The following is an 18,570-nucleotide window of genomic DNA, read 5'->3' as shown; positions in this document are numbered from 1 at the left end:
TCCCTCGTTTGTTTTCACCATGGTTTGGAGACGGGAGAGTCTTTTGCTGCTGTGTGCTGCTCTTTGCCCCAGCCAGCCTCGGGCAGCTTGTCCTGCAGCGGGGACATTTGCCGACACTCAGGCACTGCTTGCCACGTCTGCTCAGCGGGGTGTTGCTGACCTCTCCTGCAGCTGGTTGCAAAATAATTTCTTTTATGGAAGAAAATTACTTATTTGCACTTTTTTTGAGAAATGATAATTTGCTTTCAGTGCGAGTGTGCTGCCAGCTCCTGGTGAATGGAGAGTTGGACATTTATTGCGTATCTTCTGTGTGCAGAGCCAAGCACTTTGACATGTGGCTGTGCCCTCCGGTCCCGCAGTGCCAGCTGATATTTTTATTATTCGGCATTGTCATATTCTGGTTTTTGGAGTAATGCGGGATGAATTCTGGCAGGGGCATGCCTAGGACTGGAAATGATGTGCAACTTTTCATCCCTAGGGCGAGCTCATCATGATTGTGTATGTGCAGGAACGTCTGTAACAGAGGCATTTGCTCTGCTCCCCCCAACGCCAGCCACGGTACTGGTGGTCCCCCATCCCATGGGGTACCTTTGCTGTCCAGCTACGTGGTCCCCGGCCCCAGCCCCTCTCCAGACGGGTCTCGCTGGCTCAGTATCGGGTGTTTTCAGTTGGATGTGCTCCCTCAGCCCGCGACCTATTTGCAGGCAACCTCGCCACGCACATGCACTTCGGCGTGCAGCAGGCGCGGGAGCTCTGCCGGGCTGCTCCTGCACTGGGAAGCCCCAGAGGAATGCGTGATCCCGGCGGCACGGGCAGATCCCGAAGAGCAGCAGTGGCTGCACAGAGGCTTTTTGGGGCTTTGCAGGGAGCTGGGACTCCAGGCTGACCGCTTTTCTTGGAGCAGGAGAACTGCGTGTTGCGACCCTTGCGGTATTTCAGTGCCGGTGCTGTGGACAGGCACCGTCCTGCAGATGAAGTGCTTCGGCTGCTCAGGCTGCCGCGGGAGCCCTGGCTCCGTGGCGTGGACAGTTGTGAGCTCCTGCAGGGAAGCGTGGTACCCAGGGCCCTACCCCTGCCTGTGCCCATGCCATCCCCTCCTGGGCAGCTCCGCACCATCACGAGGCAATGCTGATAACCCCTCGCTGCTACCTGCCCACCCGAGGGACTGCTTGGCTGCTCTGTCCTTGTTGTAGTACACCTGGTTGGGAAAAGTGTTTGAAACTTTGCTTACCATGTGGCAGCACTTCCAATCCCTCAGACCAACAGCAGCTCACTGGAGAAGTGGTGAACTTTTTTCTCCATTGGAGAGATGGAAAGGCTGGGACTTGGAGAGGGCAAGCAGCTTGTCTGTAGCAGTACTTAAAACTGAAAATGAGCTCCTTACCTCCATCTCCAGGATGGAGTCTTCTCCAGTCATCTCGACCTCAGGTCTCTTCTGTTCTGCATCTTTGCTTTTCAAAGAGGGGTTATTTGCCTGTATCTGTGTGATGCTGTGGCAAAGGCTATGGAGCGCAGATAATCCTGCACTCACATTTTTTGCACAAACACCACTTCTAGTGTTATTACTATTTTTACCCTGTCTCCGTCAACCTACTTCAAATCAGGCTTTGGCTTAGTTGCTGTCCTGGTGAATGGTGCATTTTGCTCTCCGGCTTGTAGAAATAGGATGCTGCAAGAAAGTGGTGTGCCACGTGGCACCAGCAGCACACCGTGCTCATGCGGTGGCAGCCCATCTCCTCAGCATCCCACCTGGCTGCTGAATGCTCTCCTGAGCCTCCAGAATATGTTGCCTCCAGCTGAAGGCTCCAAATCCTCACCTGCTGGACTTGGCAGCCTGGGTCTGGAGTGTCCCAGGTGCTGCTGTAGGCAAAGGGACGGAGCTTCACTCTGCTGGTGTGGTGGGAAGCGTCTGTGGCAAGGTCACCTATGGAGGAGACAGAGCTTGATCAGAACCTGGCCACGATGGGGGAAAGGACATGCTTCCCATCCTGGGAAGGACACCGCCAGCCTCACTGCATCCTGCTTGAAGAACATGGACCTATTCTACCTTCAGTAACACAAGCATGGTATATGGTGTGTGTTTTGAAGACAACCTCCCTCGCACAGGTCTTCTAGACCCTCTCCTGTAAGATATTTCTCCTCTGGAGGCTGGATGAGTGATGGGTCTGAGCCGCCTTGCTGTTGCGCTCTTTGGAGATGCTCTCCAGTGACATGGAGGAGCTCCGCGAGGTGGCCTGGAGGGGGTGGCAGGGTGAAAGAGAAGGCAGGGTCTCCTTTGCCCGGACACCTCCTCGGGGCTGAAGGGGCACGAAAGCTGCCGTGTTCTCCCTCCGCCACGGAGGTGTGCCAGTTGCAAGCCAGCAGATACTGCTGAAGGTAGCAGCACTGCTGGGGCTACCCCCCTCTCTATGGGGAGGCCACTACAGGCAAGACTTGGCAAGGTATTTGGGTACCTGAAGCTTCAAGCAGTGGCCTCGTAGTGTTAGCAGAAGTTGTTCTTGGAAAATTCTGGTCATACTTCTCTGCAGGCTGGAACTGGCATCTGAGCTGCTCTGTCCCGCATGATGCCAGCCCAGCGAGGCAGGGAGAGAGACGGTTCTGCCCACAGCCACCTGTGCCCCATCTCCAACTTTAGGCATCTAAAATGCCCTTAAGAAAGCCCAAACCAAAGGTACTGAGGAATAAGTGTGTCTTGAAGGACATTGGTCTCTATGCTAAACTGCAGATGTTCATTTCTTCTTGGTTGCTTTGCTCATGTAGGGTGGGAACACCCTGGGGAGGGGGGAGGCTGCTTCTTACCCCCTCTTTGTGCCAGGGTTATTAATGTTTTTCTGAAATAAATGATTTCAGTGCAGTTGAAACTTGCCAGTATTGGAGGAAAATCTCCTGCAGGACAGAGATGGTCTACTCCTTTTTATTTGGGGGGAAGCACATCGGACGGAATTGAGGGGACAAGGTGGGGTTGCAGCACTTGCCACTGTGCCCTTGGTTTTTGCCAGCCCCCCTTGGCCACCTCCCAGCCCCTGCCTGAGGCCTGGCTGCAGTGATGCTGCTATAAACATTGTTGGCAAGTGCCAGAACTTTTGATTTGGAAATGGGATGCAGTGGAAACCAGACCAGACCTGTAGAACAGACCGTGAATGACGTCGTCTTGACTTACGGAGGAGCCGAGATGCTACTTTTCTTGGTGTCTGCAGTGGTGGCTACTTTGTTCAGTGCCCTTGACGATGATCCTAACCATGCCGAGTGTGATGGTGGCTTTGGAGAAAGTGAAAAATGTTGTAATGTTTCAATATATCGAAAAAAATTGTAAGGCAATTTTTTTTTTTCACTGAGGACAGGGGAGTGGTCAGTGTGGAACAGGATGGGAGGGGAAGATTGCCCGTTGGGCCACAGACCTGGGCACCTTTGGGAGACAAGGAGTCGAGCCCATTCCACGGTGACACTATGCTGCTGAAGAAGGGAAGAGCAGTGGTGGCCCTTCTTGGGTCTATGGAGGGCTCCTGGGTGGTGGTACCTGTGCGGAGGTCATGTTCTTCTGTGTTAGGGACAGCCCTGAGTCAAGGGACGGCACCTCCTGCCAGTGCTGGGGGTGAACTTCACTTCTGCAACCAAATTTAAGTAGATCGCAGATGCTCCTGCCTTCCCTAGGCTGTAGAGATGACATAATCAGAGTTTAATTTTGTGCGGGAGAGTGGGAAGCAGGGCAGTGACAAGGGGAGAACATTTTAATCTAAAAGAGCCATTTTCTGCCTGCATTGAATAATTAGAATTCATGATGCCCTTCCGTAAGGGATCTGGCTTCCCCTTAGAACTGGAGAGCAAATTAATCAATTGTTTTGAACATTAAATTCTTTCAGGATGTGGATGCACCATAAATATTCCGTAGGAAGGGCCTGAGAGGAACGGCGCGCATCCCGATTTGTGGATGCAGAGCGCCGAGGAAAGTGGGGCATGTGCTGAGAGATTGCTGCAGCGATGCCCGCGTGCCAGGCGCTGCCGGAGTATTTCGGCACGGACGCCTTCGTCTGACGGGTGCGGTGGGGGAAGCGGCCTTCGTGGCCATGACCCGGGGGTGGTGAGCAGCAATTTGCAATAACTCATGTTCCTGTCTCTCGTCTCATCAGATGAGGTCTCATTTCTTTGATGATAATGCAGAAAGAAAGATTTTTTAAAATTTTATTTTTAGATCAGTTCGAAATGAAATCGTGGCTCAAAATCTCTTCCAACCAAAAAAGTTAAAAAATGGTTTTGGCTCATGGGAAAACATTTACTTTCAACCTCTCCAAGCTCTAGAGACTTGAAAAAAATGCTGTCATAAAATCAAATGCCTACAGAAGACGATCTGAACACTGGGTTCTGTGCATTTCTTCTCGTCAGTGGTGCTAAAATCAGCAAAGTCTTGCCACTTTTCTTGTTGATCTGACGTGCCATGTTTTGGTGAAGGAACCTGCGCTCACAGTGACTTTTGCTGGCGAACCGGTTGGTTTGGGCCAACAGCAGCTCGGAGCCGGCTGGAACTGGAGCGATCCCTGCCGTCCAGAGGTTAGAGGAGTGGGGGCACATCCTTGGGGATCTCGGTGCCTGCACTGTGCTGCTGCCTCAGAGCCTGCAGTTTGGCCAGAGGGACCAGTCCCCGCCGTGAGGGTCCCCTCGTTCCTCCCAGTCTCTGGAAGAGCTGGCAGGACGGCGGAGGGCACCGGTCCCTTGGTGGGTCGGACAGATCCCTGTAGCAGAGCGGTGGCCTGAGCAGCGTGTGATGCTCATGAGGAGGGGATGGCAGCCCCGATGTCCAGCTGCAGACCCCTCCGTGGTGTCCCAGCGTAGAGGCTATCAGGCGCCTGAGCGCTTTTTGAAGGCGGCTTGTCCCTGGGTAAGTGATCTGCCCGAGGATGCCGTGGGAATCCAGGAGAAGACCATGGGTGGGCTCCAGGGTTCCCCCTGTGGTGAGGGATGGTTCCTTGGTGGTGGGATGACAAGATCATCCCTTTCTCCTGGTGGGCCACCTGTGGCCACAGCAGGCAGTGGTTTCCCCAAATTCCTGCAGCAGCCCGTGGGGATGGTGGCTATCCTGGGATCTCCACGTGGGAGCAGGATCTAGGCACGGCTGGGATATCACTTCTGCAGCATTTTGCGAGCTGTGCTGTCTGCACCTCCCGTCTTTGCTCCACCGGCAGCGTGGGAGCTGTGCCTGGGAGGGGGGGTGAAGAGAGGGCACCCCGGCCCCCCCAGTCCAGGGGCAGAGGGAGGTGGGGGCCATGCCACTGCCTGCTTTCTGCTGGGTTATTTCCGTGGAAGACCTGTGGGTACTTGGATAAAAAGCCACATTTCTGTGGTCTAAGAGCACTACATCAGGCTGTGTCTGCAAATCTGACCCTTCTTCTGGCACCACAGCAAAGTATATTTTAAACTGCCTTCATGTCTCAATGTCTTGCATTTGTTCTTCTTTTTAACTGGCTTTGATAAGAGATGAAAGCAATATGTCCTGCATTGTATTTAGATCTCTGCAAACCGTCAGCCTGTGCACGGTGATTTTCTAGAGAGTTTTCTGGGAAAGTGTCATTAAGATCAGTGTTATTTCACATTTCGCTGTTTCTGACTTTACAAATCTGGGCTTTGGAGGAACTTGGGAATAAGGGCGAGCAGCTGGAGTTCAGGCGGGCACGTTCCTCTCCCTGCAGAGCTCTGCTCTTCCCTTTCCCGTCTCTCACTTCGTCGTAGCTTTGTGGCAGCTCATAGAGAAAGCAAAACTGTGCCTGCCCTCCCTGCCAGGCTGGAAATCCCACGCTGGTCCTCGCAGAGCAGTGATGACAAATGCATGGCTGTGTTCTGGGCGCTCGGGGAGATGTAAAACCGTGTCCGCTCGTCGCAATGCTCACGTGGTGATTTGTTGGTTTGATTCCTCAGGTCGTGAGCTGGCAAGCACAACCCTCCCCGGATACCCTCCGCACGTCCCGCCTGCCGGACAGGGCAGCTACTCCGCTCCAGCACTGACAGGAATGGTGCCTGGTGAGTCTTCAAAACTTGGGGGGGCTGGCGGGGGGGAGAGAAATAAAAGGAAAGGAAAAAGACAGCATTTCAGGAGGAAAGTGTGGCACTCTGTGGATGCTCCGCACTAAAGGCGAGCACGAGGCAGAAGCCGCAGTGCTGAAGGGGAAAGTGTGGAGTGGTCCTGAGTGAAGGAAGACCAGGCTCTCCAGCGCGGGAGGTAATCCAGCCTGTAGACTGTCAAAGCAGATCATTTGCACCGGGATGCTGAAAGAGACCCCGGGATCCCTTCTGTGGAGCCTGGGGATTGCTCCATTTTGGACCGTGCCAGGCTTTTCCCGTCTGACACAGGCTTTGCTCTAACCTGCCTGTTTCCTCCAAATACGCTGTGTTCTCCCACGCTGTCCCGGCGGGGAGGTCGCCGGCCCTTGGGGGCTGGGCATGTCCTGACCTTGACATTTCTCTGTGCAAAACTGCGCCCATCCAGCTGCCTCCTGGGGGACGCTGAGTTGTCCTCAGGACACCGTATTTCTGTAATTTCCTTGCCCTTTTGGAGCCTCGCGGTGAGAAATGTCGGGTGGCATCAGCCAGCCGGTGGCCAGCGCTTGCCTGTGTGGCCAGCGGGAGCGGAGGGTGCGCGAGCACCGGGAGCAGGCAGGGCAGGGTCCGCAGGCGCAGAACGTCGTCGTCGCAACCCTCCGTCGCTGTCGGCTGCAGATCCGCGCGTCGCCCACAGTCGACAGACGTCAGGGTGCTGGCAGCAGGCGGTGGTGAGGGCGCAGTGGTGGGAGCACCCAGCTGGGCTCCCTCCTGCCTGGGCGCTGGAAGTCAGATACTGCTGGAAATCATTTATTTCGGCTTGAAAGAACTGCTGGGATTTGTCCCCAGGCTCTGTCGCCTTTGGTCTGGACATGACAGGCACTGCTGGCTATGAGGGAAAGCGGTATTCTGAGCCCCAAATATATATGTTAGAAGTCATGAATGTGGCCCTTAAGTATCATATGATTTAAAAAGCAGTGATGACTTGGGGATTCTTTTTCTTTCCCCTATTGATTTCCAAGCCCTTCAGGACATGTAAGCCAGCTCTTTGGAGTCAGCAAGGTCAGAGAGTTACCGAGGAAAATCCCTCAAAGTGGAATTTCATCTGTAGTCACATGGCTCCGGGAGGTAGTGATTTAGAAAAAAGTACTTGTAATAGGAAAGTGGGAGTTGGTGACAGTGATTTGGTGTCCAGGCTTTTTCAGGGTTAGTCTTTGTTACCGGCCTTGATTATGTTCTGCAAATTGCTTTCTACCACATTGCTAAGGAGTTAAGAAAAAATCAATCATTTAATATGTGTATTAGACTTAGAAACTGGCTACAGAAGTTAGATCATAGGTTGTGCAGAAACCAATTTTTACCCATAAAATGTAACCTCAGAACGAGCTGCTGAGAAGGTAGCAGATGCAGTTTGTGAGAAGTGGGAATAAAAAGTGAACACCTGAAAGCAAGCCTTGCTTGACAAGAGCGTGAGGTTTGGTCCTTGTTTCACGCTGTGTCTCACGGACACACATATAGACGCTGTTACTGGGTACGTTTCTTCCGCTGAGCCAGACCTGCCTGAATGCAATGGCACAGCCGACTGCTCACGTCAGGTGAAGAGCTGAACTTGCATCAACTCTTTAGCACGACCGCAAGCTGCAATCACGCCTTAAAGCGTGGGGAGCAGCAGGCTCGGTTGGTTGTGTCTGTGTCTCGGGGGGGCAGACATCTTGCCCCACCGGTCCCCCGTCTCCTGCCCAGTCCCTCCTGGGCTGGTTTTTCACTGATGCCCTGAGCCCCCCCTCACTCCAGGGGCATCCTCCTGCTGAGAGTGAACATCTGAAAGCCCGGGTGCATTGGACCCGTCATGGAGATTCAGAGGCTTTTAGAAATCTTGTGAGAATCTACTGCCTTCTTTCAGAGCACCTTTCACTTAAAATCTGGCTGTGACCCCCAGTTCCTTCCCGAGTTAAGAGGAATACTTGCTCTTCCTTCTTTTTGGGGGATTTACCAGCTGTTCAGGAGCAGTTGCCAGGGTGGAATGGCAAAACTGCAGGACGTGGGGCTTGGTGGTGCTCAGCCAGAGGAGGTGCAGTGAGGGTTCGGTGATGTAGAGTCATCTGAGCCGATTTTCCTGGGTAATAGATTTTATTTTTAACTACACATAGGCTTGTGTGACCCATTATATTGAATAACTGCACTGTTCCTCTCACTGGTTCCTTTAATAACAACCTTCTGCTCCAGCTAGTGTGAAGGTCAGCTGCAATTCCTGTAGGTTCTCCTTCTCATTTAAGTGAGAATTTGCTAACTAGCATCCAAAATACCTTCTCAATCCTTTTTTAACTCCTGTCCTTTGCAGGATCAGTTTCAGAGCCTTGCTAGGGAAAACACCACAGTCTCCCAGGGGCTGACCGTGAAGCAGGTGATGGATCCAGCCTGGTGCCATTGGCACATCCCTGCTTGTACTGAAATGGCCAAATTGCCGTGCCTGAGCAAGGGCCCATGTTCGTTGTACCAGGTCTCAGGGATTCGTTTCACGACCTGCCGCTGCCTTGTCGTAGTTTTCGGAGCCTCTGCTAGAAATGTGCTTCCTTGATAAGATTTTTAATTGTTAGCCGTGAATTTCTGCTCGTAATTAAGTAATTGTGTGAGTTAAGTGCTTAGAGACGTGGGAGAAATGTATACATGATAAGACACAGGCGGTGTTTTGTTGCATGCTTGTTGCTGCTGCCATCGCGCGTGCTTCTGTGAGTAAACCCATCCCTCGCCGCTCTTCTGGTGTTTGTCCCGCATCTGCCAGGGCTCTGTGGCACGCTTGTGGGGCAGGGGAGACCACCCAGCTCCCTAGCATTTCCAGGCTGGAAGCAGGAGCTGTGCGGATTCAGCTTCTTGCTCTGTGCTTATCTCTTTTCCAGCTCCCGTGCTGTTCATCCGAACAGGAGAGGCTTCTTCCCCCACCAGCCCTGGGTCTTTCCCTGCCTCTCCCACAGGCAAGGATGCACACAGGAACCTGTCCCCGCTGCATCCCCATGCCTGGCACAAACTCCTGGTCCATGGTCTCGGATCTCCTCCCTTCCTTCCCTGCAAAAACAGGGGCGTGCGTATCAACAGGGAATTTCCTTTTTTGTGTGGCTGGTGAATGTACTGCAGCCCAGAGAATAAATTAATCAAATACTTTTCTCTAAAGGAACTAACCAAACAAACATGTAGCTTTGATTTAAGTAAGTCCAGAGCTTTACGAACCGAGAGCTGGCATCGCTTGAAGCTCCTGTAAATGCGTTCCCTCAGCAGGTCACTGTCCCTGCATGCTTATTCTGCCTTTTGGTGGCTGTTGCCCTGTAAAGGAGACCCAAGAGGAGCTCTCCGCGAGGCACTGTAGTTCCAGCGGACCACAGTGCTCTGATGGCACAGGGCACAAGTGGAATGCTGCAGTGTGGACGGATGGGCAGATAGGTGGGAAAAAAACTGCTTGGATGGTCAAGCTCGGAGGTGGTGGTTAATGTCACGCTCCAGCTGGATGCTGGTAGCCTGCACAGTGCCACAGGGTACAGCCGGGGGTCTGTCCTCGTTAGCATCTTCATCCACAAATGGGAAAGAGCACACCTCGTCAGGTTTTCAGGTGATGCCAAACTGAGGAGTGCTGTCAGTATGCTCCAGAGTAGGGCTGTCACTTGGGGGCACCTAGGCAGGCTGGGGGAAGAGCATGAATTCCAGCAACGGCAAACATAAAATCCTGCACCAGGGAAGGGAGCACTTTGCAACAAAATGGGTTTGGGACTGGCTGGCTGCGGGAGGGACACCGGGGATGCACTCGTGGACTCACAGTGGGAATAGTGCAGTTTTGGGCCCCCCAACACAAAGAGGCAATGGGCATAAGTTGAAACAGGCAAGATGCAAACTGGGTATGAGGAAAAGCTTCAAACTTTTCGCCCACGAGGAGGGTCTGGCAGTGGAAGAGGTCACTGAGGGAGGCTGTGCAGTCTCCATCCTTCAGGGTTTTCAAGGCCAGACTGGATGAAGCCCTGAGCATCCTGGTTTGGCCTCACTGATGATCCTGCTGTGAGCAAGGTCTAGAGACCTCCCGAAGTCCCTTCCATTCTGAAATGCCCCATCGTCCTATGACTCAATATTTTGATTATGGCACTGCTGAAAATGTGCTGAAGAATCAGGAATTCATATACTTCTGCCTGATACTGAGAGCAGAGATGGAGTCAAAAAGCTGTTAACAGGAGGAGAACAGGTCCCTCTCTGGAAAGCAGTCATGCCGGCAGTCCACACAGGTGCACAGATGGGACAGCTCTGCTCCAGACCCCAATCGCCATTAAACAACAGAGCCATGTATCCCCCTTTGATTCCAGAAGGAGCTGTATGGACAGCTTCCCTGTCACAGGGCAGTGCCTAACGTCTACATAGGGACCAGGAGAAATCACCCTCCACCTTCCTCCTCCCACCTGTGACCATGGTCTCACCCCACTGCAGACCCCGTCTCAGCATCCCCTGTCCGCCCGTGCTTTGTGCCCGGCTGCCCGGCTTGCCTTCTCCTCTGGGAGACCAGGGATGAAAGGAGGAAGGCAGGTGGACCCGGCATAAAATCGGTGACTGTTGGTGAATATTCCTGGATGCATTGGGAGCAGGCAGGGGATCGACAGCATCGTGTAGCATCTGTTGTGGGAAGCCACGGGGTCCGCAGAACAGCCACCCCCTGCCCACCATCCTCACCTGCCCACAGCAGCTCCCAGAACAGCTTGCCCAAAGTGGCCACTTCTCTTTCATCCTCATCATCTAGTGGCTTATGCCTTGAAGCATGAGAGTTTATATCCCTTGTAAATGTTTATTTTGTCTAATGTAGCTCTCTCTCTGTTCTCATTATCTATTTAGATGTTTAATCCACTACTGATTCCTACTAGATTCGTGGTCTCAGTACCACCTCAGGGCACATGATCCCACAGGTTAATGAGATGCTATGTGCAGAAATTATCTCCAATAATTTGGTGTTACTGTTATTATTTGTTCACACTGTGATTGCGCCCCTAATGTGCTGCCACTTTAGAAACACAGAGCAGTGTTTTCCCAGCAGCTTTCCCTTTGTTTTCTGGCTGGCTGGCAGGAGCAAACTGCGTCTTCTCCATCTCATCCAGTACTGGCAGCCTAGAGCTTATTGCCACCCAGCTTTACTTACTCCTTTCCAAAGAGGCAGTCCCAGGGCTTTTTGGCTTTTCTGATGGAGGTGGTGCTGCCTTCTGCTCACAACTTCTGCTCTCTGCTACCTTTGCTACCTCGCATCTGCAGATTTGGCTTCAGGAGGATGGCAGCAGCTAGTTGGGAGCACATCGGTGGGAAATGCAGTATTTGCAGGGATTTTACTCGGTGACCTATGTGGATGACCCAGAGCCTTTTTTGAGGTGAAGTATTCGAAAGGGAGCGCAGCTGCTGGAGCGACAGTCTGCTGGTCCCAGCGTACTGTTTCCATACTTCCCTCACCTTTGGGAAGCTGGACCTTCCCTCCAGCACCGCTCCTCATCCTGCCTGGGCTCTGCTGGCTAGGGGCTGGCGTGGCGATGGGGACCAGCGCTGCTTGCTTAGGTTTTTTTCTTGTTCTGTTTTTGCTCCACACACCACCAGCTTGTTTGCAGCACCGGGTCAGGTCTCTCTCCACAGATCACTGTTTGTGTATGTGGGACTGCTCCCGAGATGTGTCCGAAGGTCTGTGTCCTCCCATGTGTGAGGAAGACAGTGGCAAGGGGACAGAGGAGAAGACATGAGCTGGAGCTGCAACTTGCGTGCCTGCTCTGAGGACCAGCGACCCAGGAGCTGGGTCCTGTTTGGGTCCCTGCCGGGGCCAGGGCAGGGGGGCTCGTGGCAGTTCCCATGGTTGGGACAAGGGGCTTGGGCAAACCATCCCGAGCTTGCCCTCGCCATCAGGCTCATGGTGCTGTGGCTGAGCTGGAAAAAGGTTATGCTCAAGTAGTCGTGATCATTCACTTAAATACTTATTCCAGTTCCTGTGTTAGAAGTGCTGGGGCAGCAGCCTCTGCTGACCGCCGGTTCCTGTTTCCCCCCTCTTCTCTCTCCCCATCTCCAGGGATGGAGCCCCCACCTCGCCACCCGTTCTCCCCTCCCCAGGACTCTCATTCACCCTGTCCCCTCCTCTCCTGGTGGGCCCTGCACGCAGGGTGACAGGAAAGGGTAGACTGTCCGGAATAGTGATGCTGAAAATATAGTCATTAATGGGACTCTCGAAACCCAGATGTCCTTTCTGAACACCGGTAATTTGTTTTTAATGAAAAACCATGCAGTGACCCTGAACAAATGAATTTCCTTTATATGAAGTCTATGTGCAATTACCCGACTAAAGGGACCTGAAAACAGTGACATTCAAAACTGGGCTTTGAAGAGAAAAGCGTAAAAAATAGCAATGCTGTCATAGCAATCTTTTATCTAGGAGAATCTGCTGGTTCTAACATGCAAAGCAGAAGGAGATGATGTTGGGGAAACAAAACACGTGGTTTTCAAACGCATTTTTTCCTTGTGACTGACAGATAGTAATGTGGAGGAGAAATGAGATGGTGTGACCTCTCCCTGTTGGGGCTGTTTCTCCCACCTGAGTCTGCAAGGAACAGCACCAGCACCCTCCCTGAGCCCACTTGAACCCAGCCTGCGGCGAGGGGAGCAGGGGAGCAGGAACGCCAGCTTTGTGTCGCGACAGGGGTCGGGAGGCAGCGGTTACGATGTCTGACCTCTGGAATAAAGCCTGTAGGGATTGGTGGGGTTTGGTCCACCATGTCACCCTGAAGACTTTCTTCATAGTTATTTTCACGCGTTGATGTTATTTGTTCTGGGTCTGCCTTTGCCAAAGTTTTGTGATAGCGTTTAGTAATCCCCTGACAATACTAGAAAGCAGCTGGGAGGTAAAATGCTTAAAAACAGGGGCAGAGAAAGGAAATTACAGTATGTGGGATGACGGAGGGCATTGGTGGCACAGTCTGAACCATGTCCTCCTCTGATGTACAGCATAAAGCTGAAACCGCTTGGTTACTTGGACAGTGATGCTGTTGTGGCCAGAGAAAGTAAAATGAGAGTCAGGCCCTTTATGCTAGAAGGACCTAAAGCACATGAGGAGTAAACCTTAGTGTTTCTTCGGTGAAGTGGAAAGTTTGCAAGTTACCTGCTTGGAGCCTCGAGGTGGCTCCTAAGTCCATTTGCCATCTGCTCCACCTGCTTCATGCTGCTATTGCAGCAGGGATGTGTATGTCTGCTTGGATTATGGGCACTTATATTTTTGTGCCAGTATTGCCACTTTTTGCAGCTCACATAGCACAAACCCAGCCATCACCTGACATGCCCCAAAAACACCTTCACCCTCCTCAGATGCACACAAAAGCACCCATGGCTTCCACTGCCACAACCAGAAGACCTGCTGCCAAAGGACAGAAGTATTGACATTTGGCGTTCTCTGGTTAAGCGAATTTACTGTTTTTTCCCAAGTCTAGGGCTGCCTTACAAAGGTGCCTCCCCACCCTTCTGTAATCTTGGAAGAGAAATCCCGGAGAAGTTTCATCACATATGATGGAGCAAGTGATGTGCCATCACAAATATCTTGGGGCAATACCAGATTGCAAATCAACTGACAAATGATTCCCTTAATTAATAATGAAGCAGTTAAGTAAATGGTATGCGTTTATCTGCTGCTCCTGTACATTTTGAATGAGGGTCTGCCAGCATCTTGGAAGCCTGGAGAAATGTTTTGGTGTTCATCTCTCAGGAATGTAATTACCGTGCTTGCACAGAATATAGATAAAATTTATATTGTTTTCAATATGATGTTGTCAGATATTATTTCATTAAATTGATTTAGAAATTACGCTGGAGAGGGCAAGAAGGTGAAATGTTGGGAAGCCAACAGCCTCTGGATCTGCTGTTCCCAAAACCGCCTTCCTCTTACAGACCCGATCCTCAACTGGGGTCAATTAGTCCCGACCCCTGACTGCCAAGGCTCTCTGCTGCTTTTCACCAGCTGAGGATGTGGTCCCAAGTGTCCCATGTGCAGCAAAGCCGGTCCCGTCTGCTCTGCGGGCTCCCTCTGCTCTGGCTGTAATTTCTGCCTCCTCCCATCGAGGTGAAACGCTGTGCATATCTAAACATAAGTAAGCAAGGCGAAGTGTGTATAAACAAAAGGGTCCGTATTTAGGAGTGAGGAGGAGGAGAGAAAACATATTGTATTGCTCCACTCTTTGGAAATTTCTATGCATTTGTAATAACAAAATTACCATAATTTGCTCGTTAACGCAGCTAGATCAGTCAAGCATTGTTCCAAACATGCAGAGGCTGCTTCTCGCTCTAGGTCTGCCAGTGAGTTAAGCACGGCGGAAATTAGCATGCAAATAGCCCTAATTCGGCCGAGCTGTCAGATCCGCATTCAGCCGCTTGTTCCCTTTGAAATCCCTGACAGGAGCGGCTCAGGCAAGCCCACCCTCAAGTAGATCCAGCCAGAAGAGGTACCAAGGGGGCACCTCCTGAGTGACAGTTTGGCTACCTTCAGTCAAATCAATCAGTCGCGTCAGCCAGCAGCGGTGCACGGCGATGCCGGGGGGCTGCGGGGCCGGGGGGGGGGTTTCCAGCCAGATCTTGATGCCAAAACCATCCCCTCCCCACCTTGGGACAGTGACGGGGTTTGGGGCTCCGGCAGCCCGTGCGATGCCGCCTGTGGGATAGGGCAGTGCTCTGTTCAGATACCCATTTTCAAATTAAGCCGCTGTTCGCGGCAAAAAGTGTCGCTGTTGGGGGGTTTTAGCGCTGAGAGAGGGAAACGGGGGTCTGTGGTTATTTCTTCTGGAGCCCTACCCAGGACTCCTGGCTTGGCTGACGTTACGGGGCTTGCGGAGCATCATTGCGGAGGATGCTGCGCTGGGCAAAGCGGTGCGCAGCCGGCATCAGAGGGATGCTGCCTGCGGCACCATGGACGGGGAGGAGAGGGCTGGAGGCGACCAGCTGATGGCACAGGGCTCCATCCTGTGTCTCCTGGGGGGGAACTGGGGGACCCCTCCAGCTCCTGTCTCTGTGCAGCACATGCTGAGGTACCCACAAGGAGACACCGGTGGCAGCTGAAAACGGAGGCTGTTCCCCGTTGAGGGTTCATTCAGTGTTACAGGACCGACGCACTGCCCACCTTTAAGCATACCAGTGATTATAAAAGCAACAGTGAGAATTTAAAAAGCCTTTTGTTGCTGTTTTTAGGGGGGGTTTGTATCACTAAACATTCTTCTGTCCTCTGCAAGGCAGTTGTTTTGAACCCCATCATGCTGGCAGCTACCACAAACACAAATCTCTGCCCCAAAATACCCAGAACCAGAAATTTAAAGATGAGGTGCTTGTAGATGAAATGTGTTAAAAGCTTGCCCTCTGTTCATTAATTGCATTAGCCCCGTAGGACTGGGCATCAGGAGCTGCCCGACGTGGGGCTGGTTGGCAGAACTCACCCTACACAGGGTCCGTTCGCCCCCACCAGGGTCTCCTCTGGGCACCAAGGACATCCCCTCTGCATGGGGGCTGCAGGGTTCACCGCCATCGTCCGCCTCTGGGAAGGCAGGAACACCTTTGCAAAGGGTTTCCTGATAGATCGTTGTCTGCCCGTCTCTCAAAACCAGCAGTGACGGTGGCTCCCCAGGTGATGCACCCCAATGTCCTGGCAATGAGAGCTCAGTGTCCAGCCGGGATGCGGCGTGCCATGGGTGAGGCATGCTTCTGCATCCTCTGCCCTCCACAGGTCCCCTCCCGTTTGCTCTGTTTTTGTCATTATTGAAAGCTGTCCACTGGTGGAAACACAGTAAGAAAAAGTTAATTTTAATTAGAAAGCCATGAGGTCTAAATTAGTTCTGATTTTGGGAAGTTGTGGTTTGGATTAGTGAAGCAGAGGACCAAAAAGCCAGTTAAGGTGTCCTGAGCTGCACACAGGCTTTGCCTCCGAGGTGGGTGCTGCACCACCGACGGGAGCTGACCCGCACCGGCTTGTGCTTCCAGGGCTGAACTCAACCCCCGTGCTCGTGACGAGGTTTCTCAGACCAGAGTAACGACCATGCGAGGGCACACAAAATGCTTTATAACTTCTGAGCGTTCACCTTCTTTACGCTTGTGTCTCCTTACGTTGTGTCAGTACCCAGAGTTTAAAAAAATCGGAGATTACAAAAGCATCGTGGTTACGAACAGCAGGTTGCCGGAGCTTTGAGCATCGTGGCGTGCCCGGCATCTGCCGTGGCCACCGGTGGTGGTTCGGGCGCTGGACCAGCTCCGCGCCTCACGTGCTGGGTGCGTGACAAACCGTGTTTGACTATGAGCAAGTGCTGAGATCCCCAAAGTAAGCGGAGTGGAAAGCACTTCGTGGCCCGCTGTGTCCACCAGCAGGAGCGTGACGGGGCTGCTGTGTTCCTGCTGCACCGCGCCGTGCCAGGAGCGCGTGGTGACACCCCGAAAAGCGGCAGCCGGTAGCAGCGGTGGGAGAGCAGAGTCTGTGTTCCCATCACATCCGAGCTCTACAGCCCAACTGATGAGGGCTTTGTTGTGCAGTGGGTGCTGCGGAGGATGCAGTTTCTTTTCTCCCGGGCGTTAGACCCTGGGTAGCCCATCTGCTGCCCACGTTGAGCACCCCGTGGAAGGGTTGGCTTCATGTGCGTCATTCCAAGCCTGGGTTTCTGTGCATAATGAAAGATGTATGATGATGTCCAGGCTCTGGACAACAGCCCGAGGGGTTCAATATCTGTCCAGCTTCTTGGTGTTAGGAAGCACTTTCCAAGTTGTCCTGGGATGGATTGGATGTCTCCCGCTTTCAGCATTCGTGTGGCCAGGGGGATGCTGGAGACCAGGTCCTGCAGCCAGGCACCCCCGGATCTGCGCATCCTCCCCTTTGCCGCTGCCGGATGACCTGTACGGTGGTTTTGGGGGGTTTGCAGCCACTGTCCTGCGGAGCGTTGTTTATGAATTCAGCCTTTTTACCACTTGCTGGACTTGTTTTCTGAGACTTGTAGGCTTGATTTCTGTGTGGTGATTGCTGGAGGGAGTTTGCTTGCGGTTAGGACTGTTTGAATATAGAACATCTGCCCTGCGGTAAACTCCAACGCTCATAACTGATGTCTATTGCACAAATTGAAATTAAATATTTTGGGAATTAAGTGTTCTCTTTCCAGGAGTTTCTGGACACATTGAGACTTTATCAAAACAAGTGAAAATGCCAAGACGTTACAATAGATTGCAATGCAGTACGATGCAATGTAATATCAGTGCAAAAGGAACAAAATGGGGTAATGGAAAGAAAACCAAATTAAGCGAAAAATTTTAAGCAAAATGACATGCTTTAGTAAAAATGAAGGAATGCACTCCAAGGATTGCCCGATTTCCATGGCAGAACTTTCCTCTGAAAACACATTTTAAAGTGGAGGCTGTGAAACTGTAGGAAGCAGTGTTTGTGTTGTAAAACTGTTGTGTGTGCACCCGTGTCAGGCAGGTGTAAACCTCTGCACGGAGGGGTGCAGGTGGGGAGAGTTTGAGGACATGTCTCCTGCGTGCCCTGCTCATGGGCTGTCTGTCTATGCCAGGAGAAGAGAGACAGCCCGGATGGGGAAGTGAGAAGTCTCCGGAAAGAAGGATGCGCTCGCTTATTTCTAGCAGCAAATATGGCACTGGGGCACTTGATTGAAAATAAATCATCTGTCACCTATGACTGCCATAGATTTGGGACCAGGCTCTGCACTGACTGCAGAGTAAACTGGGAAATGTAGATGTAACCCCCTTAATTCCTACATAAAAAGACTAAAAGGAGCACTCTGGTCCTGACTCGATGTCCATTTAGCAGCAGATGCACTAAATCCCACCAGTCTCAGGCAGCAGCAGCAAAGGTTGCTTTGCCACACAGACACTTTGTCACAGAATAAATAACTTCCAAGTGTACACCGATGTTTTACTTACATGGAGAGATGTCCATGGACGCCACGGTGGGATAAGCAGTGCCCAGGTGGGAGAAGGGCTGTTTGCTGTGTCGGTGAGAGGCAATGGGCACGGGGTGACAATACTGCCTTGTCTTCTCTTCCTCCGACCAGCCTCCTTCAGCACGAAGGAGTCACCTCAGCCCAGGCTGTCTAGTCTTTGATCTTGCACATTTACTGAAGTCAGGAAATATAATGCCAGCCCTCATCTGTGGAGGTGTGCCCTGGGCTGTGGGATGCATGGGGAACCGTGGGTCCCCCCCGTGGGATGTGCTGCAGCAGCCACCGTGTCCTCGAGCATCAGCCCGCTACGTGTGGGAGGAGATGCTTGGTCCGTCATCCCTTCCCCACCACGTGTTCTCTTCCTCAGCACAATTTTTGGCTGATTCAGCTGGATCAGACCAGGCTAAACAGCTGCAGACATTACTTGGAAATGGCTTTGGCTACAAAACGTTTGCCGGCACAGCATCCGTCCTGCCGGAGGACCGAGCCGCCGCGCTCCCGGAGATTGACCTGAGATCGGCTGACATGTTTTTTCTCTGCATTAAAAGGATGACTGTAACGTGGATGTGGTGTAAAACCAAAGCAG

The 18,570-nt window shown here is 52.3% G+C and overlaps 1 protein-coding gene across 7 annotated transcripts in view; it reads left to right on the top strand.

Annotated features, from left to right (window-relative positions):
* PAX5 (paired box 5) overlaps positions 1-18,570 on the top strand; it is a 135,093-nt gene that overhangs the window by 97,272 nt on the left and 19,251 nt on the right. For 4 of the 7 annotated variants that reach the window (XM_075019475.1, XM_075019470.1, XM_075019469.1 and 1 more), the window contains one exon: positions 5,908-6,009. The exons of the other annotated variants lie outside the window; for them this stretch is intronic. In XM_075019475.1, coding sequence (XP_074875576.1) covers positions 5,908-6,009 — 102 coding nt within the window. The remainder of the gene's footprint in view (positions 1-5,907; positions 6,010-18,570) is intronic. 7 annotated transcript variants of the gene reach the window in all.

This window comes from Buteo buteo, chromosome Z (genome assembly GCF_964188355.1).
Source record: "Buteo buteo chromosome Z, bButBut1.hap1.1, whole genome shotgun sequence".
Lineage (NCBI taxonomy): Eukaryota > Metazoa > Chordata > Aves > Accipitriformes > Accipitridae > Buteo > Buteo buteo.
This window is presented reverse-complemented; position numbering and strand designations above follow the sequence as displayed.